This window comes from Panthera leo, chromosome A2 (genome assembly GCF_018350215.1).
Source record: "Panthera leo isolate Ple1 chromosome A2, P.leo_Ple1_pat1.1, whole genome shotgun sequence".
Taxonomy (NCBI): Eukaryota; Metazoa; Chordata; class Mammalia; order Carnivora; family Felidae; genus Panthera; species Panthera leo.
Genome location: NC_056680.1, coordinates 152,841,545 through 152,859,190, shown reverse-complemented (window position 1 = coordinate 152,859,190; position 17,646 = coordinate 152,841,545). Strand labels below are relative to the sequence as shown.

At 53.4% G+C, this 17,646-nt stretch overlaps 1 protein-coding gene across 1 annotated transcript; it reads right to left on the bottom strand.

Moving 5' to 3' along the window:
• Positions 1 to 3,431: 3,431 nt before the first annotated feature.
• CLEC2L (C-type lectin domain family 2 member L) lies at positions 3,432 to 17,371 on the bottom strand. The gene is made up of 5 exons (XM_042926266.1): positions 17,182 to 17,371; positions 9,371 to 9,445; positions 7,050 to 7,216; positions 6,008 to 6,108; positions 3,432 to 4,073 (listed from the first exon to the last, which is right to left on the bottom strand). The coding sequence occupies exons 1-5, from the start codon at positions 17,369 to 17,371 to the stop codon at positions 3,962 to 3,964; spliced, it is 645 nt and encodes a 214-aa protein (XP_042782200.1). The 3' UTR covers positions 3,432 to 3,961.
• Between the last annotated feature and the right edge of the window lie 275 nt (positions 17,372 to 17,646).

Sequence of the window (17,646 nt, the reverse complement as noted above, 5' to 3'; positions counted from 1 at the left end):
GACTGGCTCGATACTCCCCAAAGCTGTTTCTTCTTCTTACTGAGCACACAGCTAGATTGTATCTCCTAGCACGCTTTTCAGATATATATGACCAAAGCTGGACCCTTAAAAACTGTCACACGTTTATCCACACTCTCTTCCCTCAATTTCTGGCTAGATATGGAAGATCCAGTGAAGGACTCTGAGGGCCTGGGGAACGGTGGGGCCACCAGGTGGAGGAAGCCCAGGGTGCTGAATGACTGGGTGACCTCCTAATACAACCACACCGGACAAAATCACAAAAGAGCAAGAAATAAGTGTTTCTCTTATATTTAAGACTCTGAAATTAGGGTTGTTTTTATTATAGCAATTAACCTATCCCATCTAATTCAGACATTGGTTCCTGGAAGTGAGGTACTCCTAAAACATCTAAACAACAATACATGGGGCACCCAGGTGGCTCAGTCGGTTAAGCGTCCAACTTCGGCTCGGGTAGTGATCTCACAGTCTGAGTTCAAGCGCCATGTCGGGCTCTGTGCTGACAGCTCGGAGCATGGAGCCTGCTTCGGATTCTGTGTCTCCCTCTCTCTCAGACCTTCCCCCGCTCCCACTCTGTGTGTGTGTCTCCCTCTCCCAAAATGAATAAACATCTAAAAACAAAATTTTTTTTAACAAGAATACATGGCATTGGCTTAGCAGCTGGACAGAGAAAGAAGGAAATTGATTTCGGGATCTGGAAAAGTGGCAGCCCATGCTATGCTTTCATAAAACAGTGGATAATCATGCAGAAATTCTAAGTAGTAGAAATTCTACAAAATCATGTAGAAATTCTACAAAAAAATCGACCGGAGCTAACAGGTCAACCTGGCCAGATTATAGGATAAAAGGTCAATGTACAAGAATCGATTCTGCTTCTGTATACTAGCAACAAACCGTTGGAATGTGACAATTTTAAAAAAAAAAATTATAGTAGCATGAAAAATAAAAATACTTGAGGATAAGTTTTTTTTAATTTGTGCAAAAACTCTACCCTTAAAATTTGTAACAGGTTGCCGAGATTTGACAAAAAACTTTTAAAAATTGAGAGAGCTACACTGCTGATTAGAATAGTCAAATTATTGAAATGGCACAGCCCTTCAAATTGATTTACAGATTCAGTGCAATTAACAATTGTTAATTACGAAACAATTAACAATTGTTAACAATTAACAAAAATAAAACAACAGCAACAACAAACTAGAGCATTAGAGACCCACGTGATAACATCAAACAGCCTTACTTGGAGTCCTGGAAGGAGAAAAGAAGGGTGGGGCAAGAGAAATATTTAAAGAGGTAAAGGTGAAGAATTCTCCAAAACTGATTCCGAGACATCAACTTGCAGAATCGAGAATCTCAGTGTGTACGAGCGTACAGCCAGTCTACAATCCTCAGCCTTCCACAGCTGTCTGCCGCCTCCAGGGGACATGCCTGCCACTTAGGTGGCCTGCCCAGGGCCCTGTCGAGTGGGGCTGGGTTCGAATCCTGCCTGCACCGCCTCCTAGCTGTGTGATGTGGAGCCAGCCCCTTAACCTCTCTGTTCTTCATCTGTAAGCATGGGCAGATGATAATGCAGGCCTTGCAGGGACGACCAAGCAGACACCAGATGACCTGGCAGCACAACGCCACACGCTTAAAATGGGCTCCCTGTCGTCCTCCAGCGTCGCAGAGGACATCTGAGGAGGGTCCGGTGTGCAGGCTCAGCCTTCTGCGGGGGCGCTGCCCGCTCCAGGGGCTCACCGAGGATGGGACTGGGGTTTGGGCTCAAATCCGCTCAGGGCACAGCAGCCCAGGCTCCAAGCTAAGCACTCTCTCAACTCCAGGGGGGGTCGCCTTGGCAAGGAAAAACCTTCGCAAGGGGCTAAGTAAGGTGGTCCCTGCTCCAGCGACGGTGGGGGTTGGGGTGGGGAATCCAGCACCGGCGGGGTGTCCGCCCTCGGTGCTGCCCCCTGTGGCCGCCAAGAGCACAGCACCCTGCCCTGCAGCCCGGCAACCGGGTCCGCTCAGCCACATGGGAGACCGAGGTGCTTCGCCTGGGTATACGCTTTGGAAGGATTGCCTACGTTTCTGAAGTTTGGCCGTGCTCCCTTCCCAGCCCTCTTCAGTGCCTGGTTGTCTGCAGGTGAGAGCACAGCCCGGAAGCCCCGGCCAGGCGCTACCACGCCTCGGGACCCCGGGATCCTGCCACACGCAGTCTGGCCACATGCGTCAGCCTTTCCTCCTTTCCTGCCTTGGGCATTTCTGTGAGAATTAAATGACGTACCACCGGCAAGGCTTTTGAGCCCCACGTCTTTGAGGGGAAGAGATTGTGCATGACTGAGAATAGGGGGAAGTGAGACTCCCCCCTCCGTCCCCCAAAGTAGTCCTCGCGGCAGCCGACCGTTGCCTGGGTGCTCGGCCCCGCAACACGTTTCCCCACCGGGGCTGAGAAGGTGCCGGGCTTCCTGCCACCCCGCCCAGGCGCCACCACTGCCCTGAATCCCTATCACCTCTTAATAGTACGCTTGGGTTCCTCACTGGCTTCCCACTAAAAACAAAATGTGAACTCTCAAAATGCCCATATTTTACTAGATACCTGGAAAGCACGCAGAAAGTTCAACATCACCAAGTTGACAGATTTGTCTGAAAATGGACAGTAGAAGGGCTGAGCAGAACACAGCAGGACCTGGTTTCGCTCTGAGCTATTTTTTGAAAATGGGCCAGGACCCACATTCACATGGGCCACTCCCTGGCAGGCCACCCCTCTCAGCCAGCCCGGGGCCCTGAGAGGACGCCAGGGAGGCCGGGGAGGCCGGGCTCCACTGTGTGTGCTGGGGGCCGGGCGCCCTTGGAGCCCCTGCAGGCCCAGGGGAACTGCCAGGCCCCTGCTTCCTCCCCAGGCAGACCAAGGGGGACAGGAAGGGGCCTCAGGACCTTCCCAAACTCTTACCCGCCCAACATGAACGTCATCTTTTCTGCACGGCTAATCCTCCCGCTCATGTCACCCCCCTCCTCCGCTAAGGCAGGATAAGCCATCCCTCAACTGTGTTCCAGAATGTTCTGGTGCTTCCCAAGCTGTTGCCTCTGCTCTCTGCGTGCTCCTTGGGGGATAAAGCTGTTGCTCCCCATGCCCGGCGTGGTGTCCGGCACGCGGTAGGTGTGATGTGAATAGAAGTTTGTCATACTGAGTGGCATAGTAATGAAGGAGCCAGATGGATACCCCCCTCCGACAGCTAAGAATAACTCGGTAGCTTAGCAAAATTAAAGGGTGCCCTGAGGCCACAGAATGTGCTTTTCGTCCTCGGTTCCCACACGCTGCCACCTGCCACACCAGATCAAGTGCATCTTGGTGGTGCCTTCCCGCAGACAGGAACCCAGAAACATGTCCCTCTGCTCCTCCCCCAAGCCGTGACCCTGGAACAAACAGCGGCAGATTTCTCTGGACGCCAGTCATCTCTTTATTCCATCAGCGACCAACACCACAGCACCACAGACGCGGCAGGGGCCTGCCTGAGAGCCCCGGGCGAGGCAAACAGGGCGGATGGAGGGGGCCCGGTAAGGGGAAGGCCTCCCTCCCTGCCTCCCCAGCACCCCGGAGAAATGACTGTAATGCACTCTGTGACGGTGTCGGAGGAAGTATTCCAGGCCTGGGCCAGGGAGGGATTTGTTGGGGTGGCTAAGGGTGGACTCTGAACTTGAGAAGGGACCGTGTGCAGACGTGTGCGTGCATGCGTGCGTGTGCATGTGTGTGTGTGTGTTTGGGGAACGCCTACACTACTGAGCATGTGGGATTTGACGGCTGAACCACAGGACCTGCCTGGGGCCAAGGAAGCCAGGAACCAGGGCTGTGGGACCTGAATGGGGGCCGGAGCGCAGGCCACCCTCCTCACTGCTTCGCCTTGGAGAGCAGCCTGGGGCGGGCAGGTCTCGGCGCCTGGCTGGAGAGCTGCCTCTGGCCTGACCCACCTCATGTGTAGGCCATCTTGCTGCACACCCAGGGCCGGGTCGTAAGACACTCCGTCGACACCAGCCTGGTGGGCTCCACGAAGACGCACTCTCCCAGGCCCGAGATCGGGAATCTGGGGCCAGAAGACAAGAGAGCAGGCAGTTAGAACCTGGCACGCACAGCCTGTCGCTGCATGGCCCCGGAGGCCCTGTGACCTGTCCCTTCCCTCCGGAGCCACCTTCTAGTGCTTTGGGCCCCAAAAGAACTTTCTCGTGCAGCCTCTCATTGTTTCCCTACTGTGTCCACCACGGCTCCAGGCACACTGGGGAGGTCCGCAGACATCTCCTAAACACAACTGCACTTTCCTGTCCTTCCAGAGTTAGCCCACTCGTCCGTCCCGTGAGCCAGTATCCAGTTCAGGACCACCCTCTGCCCCCTGCTCCCCAAAGCACCTGCCTACACCATGGGCACCGCCTGTCACAGCTCGTGGGGACTGTGTCTGTCCCCGCCAGCCCCCCAGGCAGTCAGCTCCTGAAGAGCGGGCTCCATGCCTCCCTCATCTCGGCTCCCCTGCAGCACACGGTGTCCAGCACAAGAAGAGCCCAGCAGAGATGAGCTGAATTAAACTAGCTCACAGGGGTGGACCTGATTAACCCCAGCGTTTGATACCCAGGCTGTGTTGCCCACAAATTCACTGACATCATCGGTGGACGTGGGGGTTGGGGGTCCTTTCTACCTAAAATCGGTCCTGTGAATTTCAGTATTGCTTCTTAACCTCGTTGGTCACCCTGATCTGAGTTCCCTGCCAAGGCTGGAGCCAGGGTCTCACAAGAGAGGACACCGGAATGACCTCAAGTGAGAGTGCCAGGCAGGACCACCTCGGTGCCAGAGAAACGTGGCCTAAAGGCCCTTTGGTTGACAGGTGGTCAGCACACTGGGAACCCCAGCCTCCAGGGCTCTCCCAGCTTCTGAGAACAGGAAGCTTCCAGATGAGGGGAGAAAGGGGCAGAAAATGCAAGACTTCTCAGCAGCTCTAAGGATAGGCCTGGGGTGAAGGCAGGAAACAGAGAGAAAAAGGAAGAGACAATGAGGACAAAGAGGGGTGCAGAATGAAGGGCAAGGGAGCCCATGGGAACGGAGGGAAGGAGCTGATGAGCTGCTCGCCCCCTAGAGGCTACCAGCGACTGATGCAGCCCCCAGCCAGTTTCGAATGGGAAGGCCATGGTGGAGCGCTGGGGGCCAGTCCTCCCGCCTCTCCTGCCTTGGGGTCCCTCCTGCATCATCATCACCATCATCAGGTGAGCAGCTTGCCCCCACCTGGTCTCTCGGGTCTGGACTAGAAGCTAAGGTTCTTATTCCCCTGTACGCACTCCCCTGTGTTTCCCCAAGCCTGGACTGCCCCCCACCACTATCATCACCCCTCCACTGCCACAGACATACACCCCCCACCGCCCACGACCACTGCCACCGGCACCCCACAAACCAGTCCCTGAGAAGGCACACCTGCCACCCCATCACACACTCCCATCCACACCACTTGGGTCGCACGAGGGACACCACCACTGCACACGCCCCCAGCACCCTCAGGAGATGTTTTCTCTAAGACCATGCGCACAGCGCGCAGGGCTCGGAGCCCCCCTCTTCCACGATAACAATGTTTAAGCAGCACAGCTGCCCGGAACGGAGGCCCCCATCTCCGGCAGCTGTGGTCACGTGGCTAAGTTCTGGCCAATGCAGAGGAACATCCGGGGCCTGTCTTCCCCTTCCTCGGAGCCACCCTGAGCCACGCAGACCGGCCGCTACACGGACGGGGAGCCCCAAGATGGAAAAAGCCTGGCGGCGGAAAGCCCCGATGGCTACATTACAGCAGAGCCGCCAAAGCAGGCTGCGCGGGAGAGGACAGGGAAGTAAAGCCGTTATCGTTTTCTCTGTCACACGCCGCTGAACCCGGAGGTTAGTAGCTCTAGCTGGCCCAGACCCGGGGGGCTCTCTCTGGGGGGTTGTGTCCAGGGAGCTAGGCCTTCCCCAGTCTAAGCTCAGGGGCCAGAAGATGAAGCCTCAGCTCACGTGTCCGGGTCAAACGGGTCCCCGTTGACCCAGTGGAATTCGTCCCCCACTCTGCGCAGGCCAATCCAGGGCTCCCTCCGCGTGAACTTGAACATAAACTCCTGTACCAAGGAAAGAGGGAAACCTGAGTCATATGAGGTCTCCTGACTGTTCAGACATGCCAAGACTAATCTCGGCTGAGAAGGCCGGCTCCCAGGACGTACAGACACTGAAAGGGGGTCCCTCACCGCATCCCGAAAGTAAGGAGCTGGGGTCACAGAGTGCCCTGCGCTCCCACTGACCTCCGTCCCAGCACTGGCCCGCACTAGCCTTGGGGCCCGGAGCGTGCCTGCTGAACCGGGAAGCCTGGAACAAAGTTCATCTTCTGAGGTCAGATTCTTCGGGGCACCTGGGTGGCTCGGTTGGTTAAGTGTCAACTTTAGCTCAGGTCATAATTTTGCGGTTTGTGAGTTCGAGCCCTGCTTCAGGCTCTGTGCTGACAGCTCAGAGCCTGGAGGCTGCTTCAGATTCTGTCTCTCTCTCTGTCTCTGCCCCTCCCCTGCCTGTGCTCCCTCTCTCCCTTTCTCTGTCTCTCAAAAATAAACATTAAAAAATATATATTTTTTAAAAAAGAAGTGATTGTTAGATTATCCGCTATTTTGGATTGCCACGCCACTGTTACCCTCAAAATGCAAAACGGACCACAGACTCACTAATTGCATTTCTGTCACATTTATACTGATAAAACTGTTGTGGGCGTTAAGTGAGAGCTCATGCCCTGATGTGGACTCGTAGAAGATGCCAGCGTGTTCTTCATCCACAAGTGCCCTGGTAACTTGTAATTCTCACACTTGGCAAAACTGAGTTGAGCTCGGCAAACCGGCCTTGGATTGAAACCATCGGCCTTCGCGACAGCCCCAGAAACGGGAGCCACTCGGGCTCCCGCCCCGTGGGGCCCACCAGCACACCCCAGGCTGGGTGCTTTCTGGAAACATGCCATGGGGGACACCACATCCCAGGAGTGTGGTCCTCCCCGAAGGTCCCCCCCTGGCCCAGGGCTCACCAGCTCCTTCTGGCTCTGAATCACAGCCAGCACAGCATCGTGAGTATGGCAGTGCTGCCTGCCCGTGTTCCAGTCTCTCGGCTCCTCAGAAAAGAAGTAGCATTTCCTTCCGTAGAGCAGCCAGTCCTCTGGGCAGGGCGCTTCGCACTTGATACAGCCCTTGGAAGCTGCCGGGAAGACGGAGAGGACTCAGTGTCCGCCAGCACGCCTGGCCCCTGCCTGGGCCTGAAGGATCCCCAAATCCCACCCCCCCCACCCCCCCGCCTGATTTGGGTGCCCTCCAGTGATGACTCAGGTGGCTGTCTTCCCACGTGAGCGGCTCTCGCAGTGCCTGGCAGGTAATAGGTTGGTGACTAAATAAACGGTAAGGGAGATCTGGGAGGCTGGCAAGGCCACAACCGCCAGGGGAGGTGACAGCAGATTAGCCCCTGGGTTAAGATCTCATCTCTCTCTCTCAACTCCTGGAGGCTCGGAACCCCAGAAGCAGAATTAGGAAAGACCTAGAGGCCACATGCGCTCTCTCCCCGGCCAGGGCGGGAACCATCAACCCCATCTCATTGGCTGTGCCCTCGGTAGCTAACAATTCAACCTGTTTCACTGCTGAACTGCTGCCAGGTTCTTTTTCAGTGTTGAGCCCCAACCTGCCTTCCTAAGACCTAGACCTCCAGGTCTAGGTTCTGCCCCTGGAGTGACCCAGAGCAAGCCCAGCCCGTCTTCTGCCGCCTACTTGAAGAAGGATGCCAGACTCCGCTCATCCAGGTTTCCATAATTCCTTGCGAAAGATGCTCTCCGCACCCTTCTCCATCCCGTCTGGCTCACTGTGGTATGTCCGCATGGTCACCAAAAGGCTGCCACCAGGACAGACAGAGGCGGCCCCACCCCCAGCAACAGTGCCATACTGCCTTCCAGTTGCTATGGGCTTTCCTGCCTGCAGACAGCTTCAATGAAAAGAATCAGTGGGTATGTGCATACGTGCGCTTTCCTAGGCCGGCAGAACATACGCTTGGATCGTTTTCATATGATCTGTTTCCAAGCCAGGTCTCCCCTGTGTCCTGAACTCGTATAAATCACTTTGTAAGTCCATATGGATATCTTATTTTCATTTCTTCCACCTTTATCTCATTCACATGGGCTCATCTGAGTTTTGAAAGACACACTTTAATCTTGATTTTTTTTTTCCATCTGTCTTCTAAGCATCCTTCCTCTGTCATCCTAAACATCCTTGTAACACCTACAAATTCCATAAGCATATTTTTGTTTGTGTTCGTACGAGCGATTGATTAAAATGTAGACCAGGACAAAGCCAAGAACAGGCCTGTGGTTCTCCAGCCCCTAAGGATCTATAGCCACACCGACACCAATTAAATAATCGACACTCTGGCTTATCTGCTCAGTGCACTGCGATCACTTGGGAGTATTGACCATGGTGAGGCCACTTTCAACTGCCTTTCCACAAGGATCTCCAAAGAGACTCTGTTGTGCTTTAGTAAAATCACAACGTGCTATGTCTTTGCATGGCTCTGACCTCCCCAACCCAGCACTGGGACACCCAACACCAGGAAACCAATTTAATTTGTAGTGATTATTCTAGGTTGAGCTGGCACCAGTGGTCACCATATTCTTTTCTAAACACTCACAAATCCCCTGATTATCACGCATGCCCGAAGGTGAGGATTTAGCAGGAGCCGATGTTGTCATTGGACTTTTCTCCCATTTTAAGGTGCCCGCCTCCGGTCTTAGGGTGCTTCTCAAAGATTAAAGCCAGAGGCACTGAAATCACTTTGCAGACTCTTCAGAACCCACGACATACTTAGACTTGAATCCATTCAAAGCAGCCAGATCTCCTGGTCATATAGCCTCACCTGTTCTTAGTTGCAGTTTCCTCCTTTTTATTCCTTTCTTCCTTCCTCCCTTCCTTCTTTCTTTTTGTCCTCAGCATTTAGGGGGACTGACACACAGCAGGGCTCAATAAAGGCCCTCATCCCCCAGCCATCTCCTTCAAGAAGCAGGGTCTGCCTAACTCACCCCAAGCTGGTTTGTGTTCTTGAAGCACCTACGGAACAGTCCCTAAGTAACATCGCTCCTTCCCTGCATGGCTTAGTAAAGGGGACATGTGGAGTCAATGTGTGACTATATTATTTTTGGCTACACTCTCATCTGGAAACAGCACTCTGTTTTCTGTGCTTTGTTCCCCACAGAATACGTAGTATGTCTGGAACCTTTCTTTACCTAATTAGACTTTACCTAATTTGACAAGGGGTGTATATGGATATAGGCGTCTCTGTATACACTTGCATAAATGCTCTGACATGCATGCTCACCCAAGATGCTCATCACCACCAGGATAGCGAACAGAAGGACTGCGATGGCCCCCAGCAGGAGACGTGTGGTGGTGTCTGAGAAGAAAAGAAAGCGGTTCAATATCCGGCCACCCACCCCACCGCCAATCCCCATCGCCAGCCCCAAGTCCTCATAGTGAGAAAATCTGGCCTGAGCCCGGCAATCTGTGTTTTTTGTGTTTTTTTGTTTTTGTTTTTGAGAGAGAGAGAGAGCATGAGAGAGGGAGGGGCAGAGGGAGAGGGAGAGAGAGAATCCAAAGCAGGCTCAGCATGGAGCCCAATGCAGGGTTCGCACTCATGAACCAATGAGATCATGACCTGAGCTGACATCAAGAGGCTGATGCTTGACTGACTGAGCCACCCAGGCGCCCCGTCAATCTGTTTTAGCAAGCCCTCCGCGTGATTCAGATGCATGCTGAAGTCTGAGAGCCTGTGTGCTGGAACACAGTTCTGAATCTGTGACACTGCCCTCTCCCGGCTTAAAAGCCCTCCTTCCAAGGCTCTGCACTTGACCGTCTTCTGTGGTTGTTAGGCTTTCCAGTCCTCACCTCCTGCTGCTTCTCTGCCTGGTCCCCGGTTTTGGCCACATGGTCTCCTTGAAACAACCCAACCCGTCCTCACAGCCCTGGGGCTGGGTCTCTGCCCTCAGAGCTCTCCTCCTCCACTGCTGCCTCTGGAAATCCTGCCCATGTCTATACCTGGCATCCTCTTCACAATACCTCTGCCTTCTCCCCTGTTAATTATTTTTTCTATCACTGAAAATTTTTATTTTATCTTTAAGGGAAGAACCCTTTGAGACTTTAGACAGCCTATTAAAGTTCTTCTTACTGTCAGAACATAGACATCACATAAAAGTTGCCATTTTAACCACGAAGTGTACAATGAATGGCGTTAATTACATCCATGATGTTGGGCAACTACCCCCACTGTCTTTTTAGTTTTACAAATAAACTTTCTCGTCACCCAAACAGAAACTCCATTCTGATTAAGCATTCATTCCCTGCTCCCACCTCCCCCTGCCAGCCCCTGATAATCTCGAAATCTACTTTCTGTCTCCACAAATTTGCCTAGTCTAGATATTTCATATAAGTGGAATCATACAATATTTGTCTTCTTGTGTCTGACTTATTTCACTTCAAGGTCCATCCACATTGCAGCATGTGCCAGAATGTGATTCCTTTTTATGGCTGCGTAATATCCCGTTGTGCAAATACATATATATGTTATATGTGTATATACGGTTGTTGTTATTTACCCATTCATCTGTTGATCGACACTTGGTGGGGGGGGGCATGAACATCCAACCCATAACAATGTTCTTGAAGAAGCATCCCCCCAAACCCTTCTGAGCTTCTCTAATCTAATTTTGCCTTCTAAGCCCCCCTGCCACCCTGGAATCTCCCTTTACCAGCAGCCTGAGGATCTCTCTGCCTCCCTCAGGTACTGGCTCTCCAGCACTTTCTGTCCCACGCCTTCTTTTTTCTTGGTTTACTCCCTTGTTTGGGTGGAGCACATCTTCCAATAGAGAAAGGACAGAGCAGGACCACCACACCACACAACCACCAGCGGTAAACCATCGCACCGTGTCCTATGGTGAATGCTCCCCCCCGGAGCTGTGAAGTCAGAGGCCTGAGTGCTGCAGGTTGGACAGAATTCTCCTGCAGAATGTTGAAGGCGTTAATTAACTGTCTTCTAGCTCCAGTGTTGCTCTCGAAGAGTCTAGAGCCATTCTCACCCATGGTCCTTTTCATATCAATTGCTTTCCACGGGTGCTGGCTGGCTCAGTTGGAAGAGCATGCCCCTCTTGATCTTGGGCTCGTGAGCCAGAGCCCTACGTTGGGTGTCGAGATCACTTCAATAAATAAATATACTTAAAAAAAGAATAGTATCAATTGCTATCCGCCCCCTGCCGGAAGCTTTTAGGATCTTTTCTTTATCCCTCGGTCTTCTAAAATTTCATCATGCATGCCATGTCCTAGTTTGGGTCCATTTGCGTCCACTAAAGTAGGCAATCAATGGGCCCTTTCCATCTGGAAGCTCGTGTCCTTTGGTTTCAGGAAATTAATTATATCATCAATGGTTTCCTCTTGTCCATTTTCTCTGTCCTCTTTCTGGAAGTCCTATTCTTCAGATGTTGGACCACCTGAATTGGTCCTCTGAGTTTTTTTCTTTTTTCCCCCCTTATCAACTATCTTTTTGCCTTTTTTGCTCTATTTCCTAGGAGATTTTTCTCAACTTTATCTTCCTGCTCTCCTGACTTTTCCATTTCTTTAAGTATTTTTAATTTTCAGGGTGGTTTTTTTGTTTTGCTATGGTCTGCTCCTGTTCTCTGAAGACCCATTCTCAAAGCATCCTGTTTTTAATGGTGCCATATTTGCTCTGATCTCTTTGAGGATATTGCTAATAGTTTTTTGGAGGGGGAGAAAAAGAGGAGAGGTGGACAGAAAGCTTAGTTCTCCTTGGATTGTCTGGGTTTCTTCCAAATTGCTTTTTTTTCCTGTTCATTTGCTTTGGTCTCTAGTTTCCAAGTCAGAGTTTCCTCGGATGTCTGGAATTCCTTGGTTATTTGTTCCTGATTAATGCAGGAGGAAAGAGTCCACTGGGGCCTCTGAAGCTGGGAAAAGGCTTATTAACTGTGGGGTCCCAGCGGAGTGACCAGGTGGGGCTCTCTGAATGCCCCAGGTTTTTCCTCTTGGGTGGGCCAGAATTCCCAGAGAAGTCTCTTCTGTTTCCCTCCCAGGCAGAGAGGCCGGGAGACCATGCTAAGTATTCAGTATGTAAATGTCCGCTTACCTGCTTGCTCCCAAATGTACTGCTGTCTCAAGACCCTCCCTAAGACAGCCTCAGACTCCTGCCAGCGCTGGGAAGATGCTGGACAGCTGGCAAAGAGGCTCTGGGGAACTAAATCATTTCTAAAATGTTCGACTGGCTCTCCCGTTTCAGCTCCGTCTTCCCTCGCTGTCGTGATGACCGGTGTCCCCATCTCCATACTCTGGGGTTCCTGCATGTGACTCAGGCCATTCCTCTGCTTGTCCAGCCGGTGGAATCAGCTGGCATTCATCATTGACCCCTAGCTCCCAGTTGTGTTGCTATTGTCTTCTCTCCTTCTCTCATTGTCCTTCTGGCCTTTTAAAAATCCCTTTACCAATGTGTTAGTGGGCTTCTGGAAGGAAAGAGGATAAATGTGTGCATTCAGTTTGCCATCCTTACCTACGGGTGCAGCCGGCATTCTGGAATCCTCCCTATGAGCAAGTTCTCTACTGGCAAGTGGCCAGGAGCCTAGGGGCAAGCGGCTGCAGGTGAGAGCAGAGACTCATGTGTGCCCTCCGGGACTGGGCTCTTTCTGCACCTTCTCTGTTGTCCTCAACGGCAGCTTGTCATAGGGCTGATCCCCCCTGAGCTGCCTGGTAACTGCCTGTGGCAAGTGCCCTGTATGTATCCTTCCTCTCCCTTCTCTACTCGCCCGTCTCGGCCGATACACGCTGGCACCATAACCCTTTGTGCACTGAAGATAAGAGCATAGCATCTTAAACCACTTTGGTAGGTTCAAATCCCAGCTCTGCCACTTTCTAGATGATTTAGTAACTTCGCGGCAAAGTTACTTAGCTTCTATTTTTACTTCATTTTCTCCGCCTTTAAAATGAGGTCATAGCAGTATCTGCCCCCTAAAATTTTGTGAGAAATCATTATTCAGTGCTTAGCAGGTGTCTGGCTTAGAAAGCTCTACTTCAATGTTAGCAATCACCATGGTGATGACGATGATGATGATGATGAGCCCACAGGCTCCTTTAGGGAAAAGCCCGTGCTTTACTCACCTTTGGATTCCCTACATAGGGTACAGAGCACCCACCAGTACTCAAAAACCTGGGGGGGGGACTTAGCTACACTGAGTGACAATGTCCTTAGTCAGCCTTAAACTCTGCTGAGTTTGTAGGAAAAGCCACGTGGGTGTACAGCTGCTCTCTGGGGGTGGGGATGTGCACGTGCATCTCCAATATCACAGAACCAGGGAGCCTCTTGGGACTTTCACAGGGATAACTGCTCTGGACGTTGCACTGTGGACAGAAAAGACCCTCTAGGGAGTCCCGACTCCTTGCCCACTACTGCTCTCACAGAGGACGGCTGTGGGGCTGGACAATCCAAAACAACGCTGTATTCGTTTCCTAGGGTTGGGGTGACAAAACACCACAAACCACATGGCTTAAAACTCCGCAAATTTATTTGTCTCGCTTCTGCGGACGAGAAGTCCACGATCAAGGTGCCAGCAGGGACACACTTGCTCCGAAAGCTAGGGGAGTCCTTGCTCTCTTCGCCTGGCTTCTGAGGGTTTGCTGGTGACCTTCCTCATCCCCGGGTTTGCAGCCCTTCATTCCGGGCTCTGCCTTCTTCATCACATGAGCCTTCTCCCTGTGTGTCTCTGTCTTCCTGTGACCGTGGTCTTATAAGAACACCAGTCATATTGGATTAGAAACCCACCCACTCCAGAACGGGCAGCCTGGGTGGCTTAGTCAATTGAGCGTCGAACTTCAGCTCAGGTCATGATCTCACATTTGTGGGTTAAAGCCCCGCATTGGGCTCTGTGCTGTCAGCTCGGAGCCTAGAGCCTGCTTCGGATTCTGCATCTCCCTCTCTCTCTGCCCCTCCCCTGCTTGTGCTCTCTCTCTGCCCCTCCTCTGCTCACACCATCTCTCTGTCTATCAAAAATAAATAGACGTTGAAAAAAATCTTTAAAAAATACAGTAAAAAAAAAAAAACAATTCAAGCCATAACAAATGTCTAACTCAATCATTCCTTCTATGCAATACTCCACAACAGATGGAGTTTGAGGGTGCCGTTTATTTGCGTTTATAAATATATATGAATTAGCCTCATGTTAGAAGGAACCGCTGAAAATCTGGCTCCAACCCAGAAGATGCCCCATCACCCTCACACCCACAGCCCAAAAGAGACTCACCACTGACCTCTCTCTCAGTTGTCAGGGCCACAGTCTGGCAAGCATAGTCTTGACTGTTCAAAACTATCAAATGCAGAGTTTGGTAATTTTTAAAATTTTAAAAGGCTTGGCTAAATGCATGTGTGTGGTTTTGACCAGGAAGTTGTGGGTTTATGTCTAATCAAGAAACTTTCAACATTAAAAATTCAGAATCGGTGAGCTCTGAAAAATCTATAGCCTGTGATGTGCAGAATCGTCCCCTCCCGTACCCCCAGGCTACTCGCTCTTCCCCAATCCCACCCCCGCGGCCAGAAATATCCCCATCTCCTGTCACCCCCAGTCTTTCTAGAACCCAGGCCTCGGCAGCGCGCCGGGTCACCTTTCCTGGCCGCTCCCCGAGGCCAGGGCATGGAAAGAAAGGTTAGCCACAGGGAGAGAAGGCTTGCTCAGGAGAACTTCCGTCTGGCTTTCTATTTATAAAGCTAATTGTTCATCTAAGGAAAGTCGAGAAGTCGTGAGCTCTAATTCTGGTTTAAATTTAAGAAGTCCTCAATTTCACTTAACCTGTGAGGAGGAAAAAAAGGTCCGGGCGCGAGGTAGCAGCGTTGTCTGGAGAGCCTGGGCCAGAGAGCTACACGCATCACAAACACAACTCAGTTCTTCCCGATTAGCCTCATGAAGCCCGAGAACTCTCAGGTCAGAGGCCCTCCTGGCAAGCACACGTTAGCAAACAATTAGCAAACAACTTGTGTTCTTGGGCAAGACGCTTAGCCTGTCCCAGTGGGCTTGCTCATCTGCAAAATAGGTAACAATACTCACCAGCCCCTGAAGGGTGTGTGGGGGGGTATTAAATGGGACAGTGTCATGAAAGCCTCTGGCCCGGGGTGGGGCACACAGTAGGTGCTTGAGAAATGCCTGGCACTTGGTACCAAAGGAGCACAGCCCCGCCCCGACCGTTCAGCGTGTCCCAAGAGAGCAACTGGGCCTGGGCCTTATTCAGCCTAACCGCAGATGGTCAGCCCAGCCCCGGTTGGGAGCAGAAAGCAGGATGGTCAAAGTCAGGGCCGGGGGTAAAATAGGAACCAGCAAGCCAGAGGCATTGAATGCGGCCACGCCACCCCTGAAGCGGCCCTGACCATCAGGGGGCTGGACTTAGGCTAGGGCAGACCCTGCAGGAATGCCTATGAATGAATGAATGAAGACTCACAGGCAAAAGGAGTGAGCAACTTCCAGACATAACTTGGGCGGGAGGGATGCGGGGATCACAGGCAAATCTGACAATGCCCGACAGAGAAAGCGGTTTGCCCACCTTTTTTCAACTCTACTCTTCCCCGCCTGCAATGGCTCTTCTATTCTGTGACCCAACTTCTTTGCTTTCTTTGTCCCAAATCACCACCCAGGCATCTGACCGCCCCTCCCTCCAGAGTTTGCACAGCCCCTCCCCCACACAGGCAGCCCAGACCCCCAACCCACCGGCCTCTGGGCCAGGAGCTGATATCACAGCCCCCCCCCCCCCCCCGACCTTCTCGGCAAGGTACCTGCCCTGGCAAGCGCTGGCCAGGTCTCGCCCCCGACCACCACCCCGCCTTCCTCACTGACCTGGTCTTGGCCTGACCCCTCTTGATCGCCACCACTTTTCCAAGGGCAAATCCACTGTATCATTCTATGCTTAACTCTCAACAGTTTCTTCAGAACAAAGTCCAATGCCTGGGTGACCATTCACAGTCTGGACCCTCCAGATCCCTCTCTTCCCATCCCTTCCCCTCCATTCTGTTACTCTGGAGTTCAGTTTGCCACGGGGACAAGCTGGTTCTGGCCACCTGGCCCCTGAACATGTCATTCCTCGAGCCTGGGGCATCCTGCCTTCTCTCCACTCCAAGAAGGCTTCCTTTTCTTTTCTTTCCTTTTCATTTTTATGCTTATTTATTAATTTTTGAGAGAGAGAGAGAGAGAGAGAGACAGAATCCCAAGCAGGCTCCGTGCTGTCACTGCAGAGCTTGATGCTGGGCTCGAACCCACCAACTGTGAGATCATGATCTGAGTCCCTGACCAGAGCCACCCAGGTGCCCCGTAAGTCTTCCTTTTCTAATACTCTGCCCCCAAGGGTTAGGTGACCCAGGCTCTGGGCTTCCCTAGTTAATGCTGCCCAGATTCTCAGCCTTTGGACTGGGGGCATCGGGAATATCCAGAAGTCTAGAGGGCCAGCCCTCTCCCTTGACAAGTCTAGCATCTCCCACACCACACACCCCCTGGGGCCACAAAGTTTCCCCAATGAGCTCATGAACTTGAATTCTATTTTCCACTTGGTTCCTGCCCCCTTGGCTGACCAGGGTCACTCCCTGGGCCCATCTGACTGGAAGAGGAAGGTGGCACGCATGACCTTGCCAGGAAGAGCCTGAGGCATATTCTCCACCTCTCTCCTCCCTATGTGGCCCCGTCACCGCCAGCGCCCCCTCCCCTTCCCACGGCGCAGGGGCACCTTCTCCGGCGTCTCCAGCTTTTGTCACTTTGCCCAAAACATTTCCACCACTACAGATGGAAGCCACCCTCTCAACGTGCACATCAGGTGAGGGCCGGTCAGGAACCGTCCCCCTTCATTCTGGAGGAGATTGGGGCTCAGAGCATGAAACCCGCTCCCAAGGTCAAAGAGTGGGTCAGCTGCCTAGGTAGGGTCAAGGCTGTAACTGTAGTGGTCCTTAGCTACGGTCCTCCCCAACTCCGCCATGTGGCATCTGACTGCCCTGAAATCAATCCTCCCGGCGCTCCCGCCCTCCCTCCGGGAGCTCGGCCAAGGTGACTCTGACCCGCCTCCCGGGTCCCGGGTCCCAGGCCGGGGGACGGAGGGCCGCTCGGCGCTTACCCTCCAAAGCCGCCTTCCAGCTGGTGCTGCCCTCATAGCCCGACCCCGATCGCCGCAGCAGCCCCTCGGGTCCGCGGCCCTCCGCCTCCGCCGGCGAGCGCGGCCTGGGCGCTGCGGGGGCGGGCGCGGGGCGGGCGGCGGGGGGCGGCGGCGGCCGGGTCCGCGCGGGGGGCTCCCGGGCCGGCTCCATGCCCGGCGCTCCGCCGCGCCGCGCCCGCGCTCCTGCGCCGGGGTGCGGGGCCCAGCCCGACGCGCACTCGGCGCTCCGCGCGCCTTGCGGGCCCCCCAGGCCGGCCTCGGGTGGACGAGGGCCGCGGTTCGCGCAGGCCGGGGCTGAGCCCGGCTCCCCGCGCCGGACCCCCGTGCCCGATCGCCGCCGCCGCCGCCAGCCGTGCGCGCCGCGCCTGCCCTGGCCGAGCCGCAGCCTCCGCGCACAGCCGGGGCACGGGGAGGAGCGGGTGGAGG

What these genes read in the sequence shown, in the direction of transcription:
- CLEC2L (XM_042926266.1), bottom strand. Translation starts at nt 17,371, where the DNA reads ATGGAGCCGGCCCGGGAGCCCCCCGCGCGGACCCGGCCGCCGCCGCCC. An exon ending in TTCAGAGCCAGAAGGAGCTG is followed by an intron (nt 6,109 to 7,049) that starts GTGAGCCCTGGG and finishes TCCTTGGTACAG; the next exon opens with GAGTTTATGTTCAAGTTCAC. An exon ending in GACCCGTTTGACCCGGACAC is followed by an intron (nt 4,074 to 6,007) that starts GTGAGCTGAGGC and finishes TTCTGGCCCCAG; the next exon opens with ATTCCCGATCTCGGGCCTGG.